General features: G+C 42.0%; 1 protein-coding gene and 1 long non-coding RNA gene across 2 annotated transcripts; one reads left to right on the top strand and one right to left on the bottom strand.

Annotated features, from left to right (window-relative positions):
- The first annotated feature begins 281 nt into the window (after positions 1-281).
- On the top strand, positions 282-3,434 carry LOC129761078 (uncharacterized). Its single transcript, XM_055758780.1, has one exon. The coding sequence runs from the start codon at positions 282-284 to the stop codon at positions 3,432-3,434; it is 3,153 nt and encodes a 1,050-aa protein (XP_055614755.1).
- Positions 3,435-8,652: 5,218 nt separating this feature from the next.
- LOC129763493 (uncharacterized) lies at positions 8,653-9,579 on the bottom strand. The gene is made up of 3 exons (XR_008740945.1): positions 9,443-9,579; positions 9,048-9,273; positions 8,653-8,986 (listed from the first exon to the last, which is right to left on the bottom strand). It is a non-coding gene; the product is annotated as an uncharacterized LOC129763493 (long non-coding RNA).
- Between the last annotated feature and the right edge of the window lie 4,280 nt (positions 9,580-13,859).

Here is a 13,859-nt window from a genome sequence, read left to right as displayed (position 1 = left end):
GGCTGGACAGTGTGTGGGGGCGCCAATGAAAATGATACACCCAACCTAGTACATTCGATTTTTCACATTTGTCCGTGTGAAAACCGTTCAGACGATGACCTTCATCAGGCGATGAAGAGGTATTTCTCTTTAGACAGTTTAGGTGTAGTTAAATCGGGAACATCTCTACTCTCCAGAGACGAACAACGAGCACAATCTCTTCTTCAATCTCTTACAAAATTCACGGGAACACGTTTCGAGACCGGCGCTACGACGAAGTCCGTCTTCCAGATAGTCGAGCGATGGCAATGCGTCGGTTTCAATGCCTCGAGAAACGCTTGATGAGAGATGCTTCGCTTGCAGCAGTCTTGCAACAGAAAATTTCTGATTATCTACGCAAAGGCTATATCCGAAAGCTATCAGAGGAGGAACTTATACGCCCAAACCGTCGCACCTGGTATCTTCCTGTGTTCCCAGTAAAGAACCCTAATAAGCCAGGGAAAATTCGCATCGTGTGGGATGCTGCAGCCACTGCTTTCGGAAAGTCACTAAATTCATTTCTTCTGATTGGGCCTGACCAGCTTGCATCGTTGTTCTCTATTCTCATCCAGTTCCGTGAGCGTGCGATTGGACTAACGGGTGATCTGCGAGAGATGTTCCATCAAGTCTCGATACGGAACGAAGACCAACTTTGTCAACTCTTTTTCTGGAGAGATGAGGATGGTCAGCTGTCAACCTATGTGATGCGTGTTATGACTTTTGGTGCTTGTTGCTCGCCAAGCAGTGCACAATATGCAAAGAATATGAATGCAGAGCGGTTCAGATACCAGTACCCGACAGCAGCAAACGTTATTCAAAAGCGTCACTACGTGGATGATATGCTAGTTAGCGTCGATACGGAAGGAGAGGCAATACAACTGGCAAAGCAGGTTACGTTCGTACACGCGCAAGGCGGTTTTGAGATCAGAAACTGGATCAGTAATTCTCAACGGGTACTGAGAGCCCTGGATGAGAACAGTACGAAGGAGAAGAACCTTGACCTCGCTCCGGAATTGGCCACGGAGAAGGTGTTGGGGATGTGGTGGTGTACCGCGTCTGATGTCTTCTCATATAAAGTTGGATGGAACCGATACGAGCGCCCCCTCCTGGAGGGTCAACGTTGCCCGACAAAGCGGGAAATGCTACGAATCCTTATGTCTATGTTCGATCCCTTGGGGTTAATTGCACAATTCCTGATGTACCTGAAGATCCTCATGCAGGAAGTCTGGCGGTCCGGAGCTGATTGGGACGATGAAATTAACGGAGTACTCTTCTCCAAGTGGCAGACGTGGCTTCAGATCCTCCCACAAATCGAAACGCTCAATATTCCTCGTTGCTATCGCAGTCGAATTCCAGCAGATTTTTCCGACGTGCAGCTCCATACGTTTGTAGACGCGAGTGAGGATGGAATGGCTGCAGCTTGCTATCTTCGTTACTCCCATGGCGATACCATCGAATGCACGTTAGTCGCTGCGAAAACCAGAGTTTCTCCGTTGAAATTCCACTCGATTCCTAGATTGGAACTTCAAGCAGCGGTGTTGGGTGTTCGATTGGCTTCCACAGTAAAAGAATCCTTATCTGTGAACATCACTCGGCGAATTTTTTGGTCAGATTCACGAGATGTGATCTGCTGGGTCAATTCGGATCATCGGCGTTTTACACCATTTGTAGCCCACCGAGTTAGCGAAATTTTGGACTCCACAGAACCAGCAGATTGGCGCTGGGTTCCTACCAAGCAAAATGTCGCGGACGATGGCACTAAGTGGGTGAAACTACCAGACATGTCTGCAGAAGCTCGTTGGTACACAGGACCACATTTCCTGATGTGCACTGAGAAGTATTGGCCGCAACAACCAACCGTGACTAGGACAACAGAGACCGAACTACGCCCGTATTTGTTGATGCATGTCCAGAAAACTGAGCCGCTTCTCTGCTTCAGTGACTTCAGTAGCTGGAGAAAGATGGTGAACACAATTGCATACGTTCTTCGGTTTTCCAACAATATCATTAAGAGGATGAAAAGGCAGGCAGTTACGAATGGCCATCCTTCAATGGAAGAGCTGACCGCCTCTGAATCCCATTTGATCCGGCAAGCACAAGAGGACGCCTACCCCGACGAATACACCCTTCTCCACCAGTCTGGTGGAGCCACGCTTCCGAAAACTAGCGCTTTGTATAAGCTCACCCCTTGGATCGACAAACACGGAATCATGCGGATACGAGGTCGTATTTCTGCCTGTGAGTTCGCGACCGAAGATGCCAAGAATCCGATCATTCTACCCCGTAACCACCACGTTACCAGTCTCATTGTTGCACACTATCACCAAAAATACCACCATCAGAATCACGAGACTGTAATTAACGAGATACGGCAACGTTACTCCATTTCTCGACTTCGAAGTACCTACTTACGGGTACGCAACAGTTGTCAACGATGTAAGAATAACCGGGCAATTCCGCAGCCCCCTATCATGGCAGATCTCCCACATACCAGGTTGGACGCATTCGCTCGACCGTTCACCCATGTAGGCGTGGACTACTTCGGTCCTATTACAGTCGTAATAGGCAGGCGATCGGAAAAGCGATGGGGGATGCTCGTAACCTGCATGACAATACGAGCCATCCATATTGAAATCGTCCATTCGCTGAGCACTAATTCGTGCATCATCGCGCTGCGCAACTTTATCTCGCGTCGGGGTACGCCCCGAACGATCTATAGTGATCGCGGTACCAACTTTGTCGGAGCATGTCGTGAGATGCAGAAGGCAGAAGCTTCGGTCAACATAGAAGAGATGATGAAGGCGTTCGTTTCATCGGAAACCAAATGGGTCTTCCTCCCACCTCTATCTCCACACATGGGCGGCTGCTGGGAGAGATTGATTGGAACAGTCAAACGAAACATGACGGCTATTTTGTCAACGCAAAAACTGACGGACGAAGTACTGCGAAATGTTTTGGCCGAAATTGAAAACGTAGTGAATTCTCGACCACTTACTCATGTTCCGATCGATGACGATTCCGGCCCAGCCTTGACTCCAAACCATTTCCTCCTTGGATCATCCGATGGTACCAAACCTTTGTGCACTCTAGAAGACAGTGGTGCCGCATTACGGCAGTGTTGGCGTGCATCGCAGATACTCGCGAATAGATTTTGGAAACGTTGGCTGAGTTCGTATTTACCTGAGATCACCCGCAGAACTAAGTGGTTTATCAACACGAAGGCGATTGGAATCGACGACGTGGTAATCATTGCTGACCCTAAAAATCCCCGGAATTGTTGGCCCAGGGGGAAGGTCATCGGAATCTGTCCTGGAAGAGATGGACAACCTCGATCAGCAACTGTGAAAACAGGGAACGGTGTCTACGAGCGACCAGTTGCTAAACTGGCTGTGCTAGATGTACGGCGCGATGATTAGTAAGTCGACCTGGAGATCAACGTACCTGGGGGGAGTGTTGGCGAGTCTACGCCAACGCGCCTTCACTGTAGCTCCTTTTCGACCAGCACATAAGAACCCAGTATCGACAGTCGAGTCTAGCACAATTATCCCACAAACAATAGCGTTATAAACAATATTTGTCACTCTTTATTCTAAGTATTCTATAAGTCATAGAAAACACAAAATCTCAAAGAAAGAGCAAGGAAACCTCGTGAATTAAATCTAAAATTGGACCAAATTGTTCAAGCTAGTTCAAAACGTAACTACATTTAAGTTTAAAATTAATTTATAAAACTAATACACTGAATTAGTCTATTTGTTTCCACAGTGAATTCATATATATATAATTAAAATCATAATTATTGTTTAACGTAACCTATATTGAACTTAACTCTATATAAAAGGTAAAACTTAAATTATTATTTACTTAGTCATGCCTTAATCTATAGTACGGATAAATATTCATGCCTTAATATTATAGTACGGACAGATAGTACGGTTAGAGCAACATTGATTATCGTTCAACTTACTCGAAACTCCTAAATCCTGAATTGGAAGAGAATACATAACCCACAAAAAAGGGACTAAACGTAAGTCGGAAAGCTTGTAATTTATAATATAATTTGTAAACAAATGTAATACCATTTTCAGGAAAATAATAATTCCTCGCAGAACATAAAACCTTAGTTTTCGGTTGTTTGAATGTGGTATTATTATTTTGGAACACCCCGATCCGTGGATCTGTTGGCAATCTCCAACAGGGAATTGCTGGACGTGATGGATTTGATCAAGCACATTGCTTAGACGGGTTATTCCCACGGTCCATCTGAGATTTTTTTAATGTTAGATTGTCATTTGTTTGTTTCTTTAATGTAACAGCACTATTTGCATTTCAGCTATCCTCATGCTATTTGCTATCCTCATGCTGGAAGCTAGCAAGGTACAAAAGTATTCCTTCACGGTGAACCAAGAGGTGCCGGAAATCGCATGAATAAAGGGTATGTCACATCAAATTGCATCACGGAAAAAACGCTGTAGAAATTTAATTTTTAGGAATTATATCTTCAGCTTTCGCTTATAATCAGATAAGAGTGTATAGATCACGTTGGCCATGCTTCACTGTCAATTTTTCGTAAATTTGGAAAAATGTCGTCGAACGAAAAAGAGCGTCGTGAATTAATCCTACGCACTCATTTAGAGAATCCGGAGTTGTCACATCGGGACATCGGTAAGAGGCTGGGAATCGTCCAATCCACGGTCAGCAGAGTACTAAAACGATACTTCGAGAACCTAACCATCGACCGGAAGGTGAAGAACGGCAAAAATGGATGCTCCGTCAGTGAAAAATATCACAAGCGCATAGTTAAGCAGTTTAGACGTGATCCGAGAAGTTCGGTCCGGGATGTCGCCAATAAGCTGAATTTGTCAAGTTCATTCGTCCAGCGGACCAAGCAGCGGGAGGGCCTGCGTACATACAAGGTTCAGAAGGCTCCTAACCGCGATGAAAGGCAAAACATGGTAGAGAAGTCGCGAGCCCGGAAGCTGTACACCGAAATGCTGACGAAGCCGCATTGCCTGGTAATGGACGACGAAACCTACGTCAAAGCGGACTTTCGTCAGCTGCCGGGCCTGTTGTTCTTCTCCGCAGAGGACAAATTCAGCGTTCCGGAGGAGATTCGCAAGCAGAAACTATCCAAGTTTGCCAAAAAGTACATGGTGTGGCAAGCGATCTGCTCTTGCGGAAAGCGGAGCGCCCCCTTCGTGATGACCGGCACGGTATACGGGCAGGTTTACCTTAAGGAGTGCCTACAGAAGCGCTTACTACCACTATTGAAGCAGCACGAGGGCCCGACCATCTTCTGGCCGGATCTCGCTTCGTGCCACTATTCAAAGGACGTGTTGGAGTGGTACGAAGCCAACGGGGTCACCTTCGTGCCAAAGGAAATGAACCCGCCCAACGCGCCGGAGCTTCGCCCAATAGAGAAATATTGGGCGATTATGAAGCAGGCCCTCCGGAAGAACCCAAAAGTTGTCAAATCGGAGGCGGACTTCAAGAGAAAATGGATTTCTGTTAAAAAAAACTACAACCTGACGTTGTACAGAACCTTATGGACGGGGTAAAGAGGAAGGTGCGAGCATACGGGCTTGGGCTCGAAGTATGAATAAAAAGAAAATGCCAAAAGTTGTTTAATAGTTTTTATTTTACTGTCTAAAATTTTCAAAAGGATCGGTCTACTGGGCGAATTTCTACAGCGTTTTTTCCGTGATGCATTTTGATGTGACACACCCTTTACTTGTGATTACTCCGAGAAACCGCTAATCAGATTGTCCTCGAGCAAAGTCCACAAAAGCTGGAAGCTGGAGCTCAATGGAAATGGATGATTTTTGAGCGATTTATTGAGATTGTAATTTTCTTTCGTTTTATTAAAAAATAATAAATTTTTTGTGTTCATCTCACGTTTACTTACTACAATTTAATGATTCAGGTTATACTTAACTCTAAGCAAAGAAATCACGCCTTGTCGGTTTCCATTCGCTATGAAACCGCTACAAGGCGAAAATTGCAGCCTTACGTTTCCAAGGTTTGCCTTCATCACAGGAAAATTTTGGAAAACTGTGTCACTCTTCAGGTGTATCAACCTGACCGCATTTGGCAAGTCTGGGAATGTCAGGGCCAACAATTTGAATGTAGCGTTGATCCGATTGATGTCGTGTGGTTGGAAATGTTTTTTTCGGGTGAGGGATATTTTTCCTTCACAACTTTGTCCACCTTGTAGATGTAAACCACACCCTGCCGGTTTCCTGAAAATATGTTCACAAAACGAGGCTTCTCCAAATGATAGACCGTCACATCCGTATCGTTGCTGTGTGGTATTTAGAATCTGATGAGTAACCTCCTGTGGCCGCTTACCGCTCTAAAAATCAATGAGAAAAATTGTAAATCGAAATCTAAAGGATGTGTCACATCAAATTGCATCACGAAAAAAAACGCTGTAGAAATTTGCCCAGTAGACCGATCCTTTTGAAAATTTTAGACAGTAAAATAAAAACTATTAAACAACTTTTGGCATTTTCTTTTTATTCATACTTCGAGCCCAAGCCCGTATGCTCGCACCTTCCTCTTTACCCCGTCCATAAGGTTCTGTACAACGTCAGGTTGTAGCTTTTTTTTAACAGAAATCCATTTTCTCTTGAAGTCCGCCTCCGATTTGACAACTTTTGGGTTCTTCCGGAGGGCCTGCTTCATAATCGCCCAATATTTCTCTATTGGGCGAAGCTCCGGCGCGTTGGGCGGGTTCATTTCCTTTGGCACGAAGGTGGCCCCGTTGGCTTCGTACCACTCCAACACGTCCTTTGAATAGTGGCACGAAGCGAGATCCGGCCAGAATATGGTCGGGCCCTCGTGCTGCTTCAATAGTGGTAGTAAGCGCTTCTGTAGGCACTCCTTAAGGTAAACCTGCCCGTTTACCGTGCCGGTCATCACGAAGGAGGCGCTCCGCTTTCCGCGAGAGCAGATCGCTTGCCACACCATGTACTTTTTGGCAAACTTGGATAGTTTCTGCTTGCGAATCTCCTCCGGAACGCTGAATTTGTCCTCTGCGGAGAAGAACAACAGGCCCGGCAGCTGACGAAAGTCCGCTTTGACGTAGGTTTCGTCGTCCATTACCAGGCAATGCGGCTTCGTCAGCATTTCGGTGTACAGCTTCCGGGCTCGTGTCTTCCCCACTATGTTTTGCCTTTCGTCACGGTTAGGAGCCTTCTGAACCTTGTATGTACGCAGGCCCTCCCGCTGCTTGGTGCGCTGGACGAATGAACTTGACAAATTCAGCTTACTGGCGACATCCCGGACCGAACTTCTCGGATCACGTCTAAACTGCTTAACTACGCGCTTGTGATCTTTTTCACTGACGGAGCATCCATTTTTGCCGTTCTTCACCTTCCGGTCGATGGTTAGGTTCTCGAAGTATCGTTTTAGTACTCTGCTGACCGTGAATTGGACGATTCCCAGCATCTTACCGATGTCCCGATGTGACAACTCCGGATTCTCGAAATGAGTGCGCAGGATTAATTCACGACGCTCTTTTTCGTTCGACGACATTTTTCCAAATTTACGAAAAATTGACAGTGAAGCATGGCCAACGTGATCTATACACTCTTATCTGATTATAAGCGAAAGCTGAAGATATAATTCCTAAAAATTAAATTTCTACAGCGTTTTTTCCGTGATGCAATTTGATGTGACACACCCTTTATATTATTTTACATGGTTTTACCTTTAATTCAAATGTAGACGAATGCGCAATAAATAATTTCCTGCAGAAAATGTTTTGGTTTCACAGTTGTCCGACTGCTGCGATGAAAGTTCGAATTCGAAATTCACCGCCCTTTAGGATAGAAAGGGTAGAAAGCAAAATATTCGAACTCAATCGGATTGAAATCCAATCGCCGAACGTGTACCGGAATAGAGGTGCTTATCTGGGACGGCTAAACCCAGACTTCGTGTGGGACTCAGGGGTACGACTAAAACGTCAAATCCCTCATATTGCCAGTGTACCCAATATTGCTGCGGTTTACTGACATTTTGGTTCAATCAATTACTGTTGTGTACAACTCGGTGCGGTTATATAGTCGAATAGTGGCTAACCTCCATGTGAAACTGAAATATGAATATCGCTCATGCAGTTAGAATAAAGCAGCGAATTTTTCGATTTCAATCCTCGTAAATGATATGTTGATAAACAAATGACGCCATATTGGTTTTGATTTTGGGTAGCCTATATTCAATTGATGTCTAACCCCTGGTGGGACTCATCAACCACTGAAACAAAACTCTCTACTCCTGTGTAGCCTGGATCCCCACACAGAATCAGACATCCCAATAGTACAGTCAACTCGTTACGGTCGTTATGAAATTGAATCGGCTGTCTCAGTGTGCACGCAGCTTGTACACTGAGAGAAATCTTTAGTAAATATGACCAATTTTTTGGTACATGTTACCAATTCATTAGTGATTTTCGACCCTACTAATCATTGGTACATTTTACGAAAAACAATTGGTAAACAAATATGTCAAGCAAAAATTACGATTTTTTATACCAATATTGGATCAATATTGGCCGAACAATAGCGATTCGTCGGTTTAATAATGGCAGATTTATTGGTCCACCAATGGAACAATATAAGGGTTGAGACAATATTTCTAATTAACTATATTCATTTAAAAAGCTGTGTAACTAATAATTTATGCTATATACAAAAGCAGTAATTCTACATTTACAGTTACATAATAATAATCATAACATTGTAATATAATAAAAACAATAGTTCCGTTCTTGACTACATCGATCTGTTTTTCTTCCTTTGGGGACAGTGACAGCTGATTAGCAGGCAATCGGCACACTTTAGTAATTCAGCAGATGATCGTTTATCCGGCTGGCTTGTGTGATCACCAGTATTGCCTTTCGTTGCATATAAAACCATTTTCTCGTTGCTTCAATTTAGAGCTTTTGATGATTCGTGATTCGTACGAACTAAAACGAGAGATTAAGATTTCAAATTATGACAAACGGGGAACCAAATGTAGTTACTTACTCATTCAATTCGTCGTAATAGTTCCTTCGTTGTACCCTTGCCACGATTCCGAGTACTGCGCCTACTGTCTGCCGTCGTGATTACAGTAAATATGACTTCTTGTCTTCGATGAGCTCGTTGGGATGGAAAAAACAACAAGAAATTCTGTAAATTTCACCTCTGTATTAACAAACAGTCGACAGTACCAGAACGCAGCACTCTCCCTACATATTTTTTCTCCCATGTCCTGATGAAAACAAGAAACATAAATATGTTAATGATTTTATATTATTTTTTATTGCCAGCTGCAAAAAAAAAAAGAAAAAAATAGCTTCTCCCCGGCGGAAATATGCAAGGTTTCTCGACCGAGGAGACGACGGATTCAAATTTATATTCAATGAATACAAAATTCTTACCTCCGAATTCCAAATTGCACATAAGCAATTATACTGGACAACATAATCTAGCGAATCTCCTCGAAGGCAGATTTCGCTATCCCAGCTGTACTCCGCTTCCTGAGGGGTGAATATAGTGAAAGAATTTTGTCTCTGGGTACTCTCTTGTGTGATGTTTTCGCTAGAGTACTTCTGTAGAAATAAAGAAGTGACGGATTTTAGCTGAAGGGGCTTCTTTATAATTGTATCATGAAGCTGTTTACCTGCAAAATTCGATCGCGAGGAAGTGCTGTTGGCGAGATCACTACGAACAAGCGGAGCACGGACTTTATTTTTGTTGATTAATTTTAGTTTTTCCACTCGATAATTTTCGTTACTGTTACGCTGCTCCAACGTGCCATATATTATGTGAATAAATTGTTATCTACGCTTATGAGCTGAAAAAAAGATATTTAGATACAGTGAATCAGAGCAAAAACAAAATGCTTACCTCCAAATCGCTTCGATTCCAGTAGAGAAATGGGGACTGCATACACACTTTTGCTAAGCATGAAAACACACAAGGTTACAAATGCTATGTAGTAAAATATACGAATCTTTAGTATGGATGAACTTTGCATCTGACATCAGTTTTACCGAATTTTGGTAATATGTACAAAAAATGTGTACATTTTACCAATGTTTCAACTACTAAAGATTTGGTAGCTGCATTTACTAAAGTTTTTCTCCAGTGTAGAAGAGAGTAGTACGAATACACTCAAATCAGGCATTTACCGCGCCAGTTGTGGTTCATTCATACTATTCAACATCTAGAATACTTATTATATATTATAATTTAATATAAAATTGTCGAATTTGCAAGGAATTTTGAGTATTTTCGTCGACAGTCCAACACATATTATAGCGGTCAGCATTATAAAACATTTCAGGGCAAAACATATTCTAATATGTATTTGCCCTAACAACGCAGATGGGTTGAGCCGATCTTCATACTGCGTAAAGCGTTTTATCTTAACTTCATGAGAGAGCCAGGAAGAGATTCCCGCATTATAGAGTTCAGGGAAGCTGCTTCGTAGGGAAGGGGAGGGTGAAGGTTTGAATATGGTTTTTACGAAATCAGAATGATTCGGTTAATGACAATCTTCAGATTTCCGAGGATAGCCGACAAGATTTTGGGATATGACGCACTTCCTGTAGGTACGTTTGATTTCACTTTCCCTGATCTGAGGATTTCTAGGCGCGCTAACTTTGTTTGTGACTGCGGAAAATAATGGAAGTGTTTTTGGCGCTCTCTGTGGACAGGTAGCGGCCAGGCCTATGATGATAATTAATCGGGTATGGGTGAAGACTACCGGTTTTTTTTAACACGTTGAGCCATGTTTCGGTGCCTAGGGGCCAACGTTGAGCTTTTTGGTAGAAAAGCGCTGACTGACTGGGACTGACAGTTACAAAATAAGAAAATAAAAATATATACAGTTTGTTTTCTGATGTTTTACAAAATGTGAACCCTTTCTAGTCAGATTTCTGACTATATTCTATGGAACAAAAATACCCCCAACTTTCAAGTATCTTTGGGAGCTGGGACCGACACTGATATAGTGCAAATGCTTTTGATGCGGACTGAATGAAAAGCGCAGCAAGAAAAATTCGGAGCTTAGCGTGTTAAGGTTTGAGTTGACTGATGGGGATCTAATTGCAAGTTTCATTTTAACTACAGTTCCGTAGCCTGGCTGGAGCGATCCCTACTTTCGTTACGGAAGAAGAATACTCAAACTCGCCCCTTAAGGGAGTCTGTTCACTCACGAGACGTGACACAGGACCTAGGACATAAAAATTATAATCCTTACAAACATTAAAAGGGTTCAATGGACTGGGTTCGAGCATCCTCCTTACTCCCCAGACCTCGCCCCTAGCGACGATCACTTATTCTCGGTGATGAAACAGGTGTTCGGCATTCCGAAAAAGAAATCCCAGAATGTCGATTTTTGACGAATTTTTTTTTTCGAAAACAATGTTTATTTTTCACAATCCTGTATTTATCCCTGCTTTTTCAAGGAAAAATAATTCCGACCATTACGACACCCATGCCCAAATTTATTTTGTTGACGTGGGACTACGTCTAACCGGAGTATATGGGGGGTAAAATGGAAACCTAAACGCAGAACATGCAGGGAAAAAGGAAAGATTCCAAATGCTCATAACTCGAACATTTCTTACTGTATCGGAAAGATGTTTCCATCAATTGATAGGGAATATTTCTACGCTCTAAACGCCCTAACTACCTCGTTTTGATTGGCCCTATATACGGTTTCCCCAACACAGTCATCATAACCAAGCAGCGTTGGGGAAATCGGCATTGCAGATACTTGAAAGTTGGGGGTATTTTTGTTCCGACTGAAATGTGTTTCCCCAACACAGACTTCAGAACCAAGGTGTCTGGGGGAATTGGCATTGCAAATTCATTCAGGTCGGGGATATTTTTGTTCCGACTGAAAGGTGTTTCCTTAACACAGACTTCGAACCAATGGAGCGTGGGGAAATTGGCATTGCAAATTCATGCAGGTCGGGGACATTTTTGTTCCGACTGAAATGTGTTTCCCCAACACAGACTTCAAAACCAAGGTGTCGGTTTTGCAAATGAATGCAAACTGCAGGCTAGAATATGTTTCCTGAACACGGTATAAGTTGAAGTTGTTGATTCATGTAAGCCGGGGGTACTTCTGCACCCGCGTGTTTTTTTCTGCACTCCGAAAAGTGTTTTCCTAACACGGATTACAAAAACGGGTACGAACAAAAAGCTTTGGCTTGGTTATTCAAGGTTGCATTGAACGATATGCTTCATTTCTTCTACTCACTGAATTTCTGGCACTGAGTACCTGAAGTTCATCAAATCAAAAAAAACTCGCGGTTCATTCAATCAAAAATTTAACAAAAAAACAAACAAATGATTGCTAAACTAAGCTAGTCCCACGTCAACTTTGCGGTTATATCATAGATATAACCCAATTTTTATTCTGAAATTATTGATATTTTTCTAATATACGGATACCGGATACCGGATAGTTACTGTATATCCGTTTCATCTCTAATAGGTATCAAATGAAGGGGCTTGACTAGTAAAATACAATTATTGATGAAAATGTAAATCCAAGATGGCGGTTGCTACAAAATGGGAGTTTACATATATATACATAACGAAAGGGATTGACTTGTAAAACACAGTTATTCATGAAAAATGCAAATCCAAAATGGAATACGTCAAATTTCCATTATCTACAGTTAGTTGTTTCATTACATGTCCCTCGATTTTATTTTAGTCTCATCAATGCCCTAGATTAATAAAGAAAGGGGTGTTTTAACTACTTACTGCTACTTGCCTAAATATTTTCTAGCTTTTAGTACATCATCCGTATTATTATTATTAGTGATGAAACGGATAGTAGTTTGGTCGGATACCGGATATCCGGCAAGCTTCTTGTTTTAATGAGAAATTATTGTTTTTTTTTCTAACATTCGGTATCTGGCTGGATAGCATATTCAGGCGGGATAGGTTACCGTATATCCGTTTTATCTTTAATTATTATGTTCAATCGCAATGAAACCGTTGAACTTGAAAAGTTTTTTTACTTGTTTTATTTTTTAGGTTTAAGTACGTTATCTGTATCATTAGTATATTTCTCTACAATGAAACCGTTCAACAAATTCTTCAAAATTTTGGATTTGAATTTTTCATATATAACCATGTTCTAATATCTCTATCTTTTTCGTTTGATTTGATTGGGTTTAGAGAGAGAATGTAATCCGCCCCTTTTGTAGCGGCCGCCATCTTGGATTTACATTTTTTATCAATAACTGTATCCTACCAGTCAAGCCTTTAAATTTAATACCCATATTGATATGGTTCTGAGAGAATATGTAATCCACCTTTTTGTAGCAGCCGCCATTTTGGATTTACATTTTCCATAAATTACTGTATTCTACTAATCAAGCCCTTTCATTTGATACTCGTATTGATAGGATTTTGAAAATATATATATGGCGTCATCTTGTAGTGGTCATCTTGTGAAAATACAATAAATAATTGAATTAATAAAAAAAATCCAGTTCCTTCCCTGATCTAATCGGAGAAGGGCGTGTTTTTCTTTCGCTGCAGAGTGGAAAAGAAGTATCAAGTTTTTTCTATTACTCTTTTGCTACCTATTTTTAAAAAAATGTGTTTTACAGGTATACATACTCGCCAGCACTCAGGATCTAAACAAGGCACCCATCGAAATAGCATCGTCAGCGGCTTGCAGTCAACTACCCAACTTGTTGGAGCTACTCTTCGAAAACAGGTAGGCTAAGTTCTGCTTTTTGCTTTTCCTTCCTGTTGTTATCGTCCTCATTAACAAGAAATTAATTTCTTGCTTTCACAATGGAAGTGGATGTTACTAAACAC

This window comes from Toxorhynchites rutilus, chromosome 1, assembly GCF_029784135.1.
Source record: "Toxorhynchites rutilus septentrionalis strain SRP chromosome 1, ASM2978413v1, whole genome shotgun sequence".
Classification (NCBI taxonomy): Eukaryota; Metazoa; Arthropoda; class Insecta; order Diptera; family Culicidae; genus Toxorhynchites; species Toxorhynchites rutilus.
The sequence above is the reverse complement of the archived record's forward strand: the minus strand, read 5'-3'. Positions and strand labels throughout refer to the sequence as shown.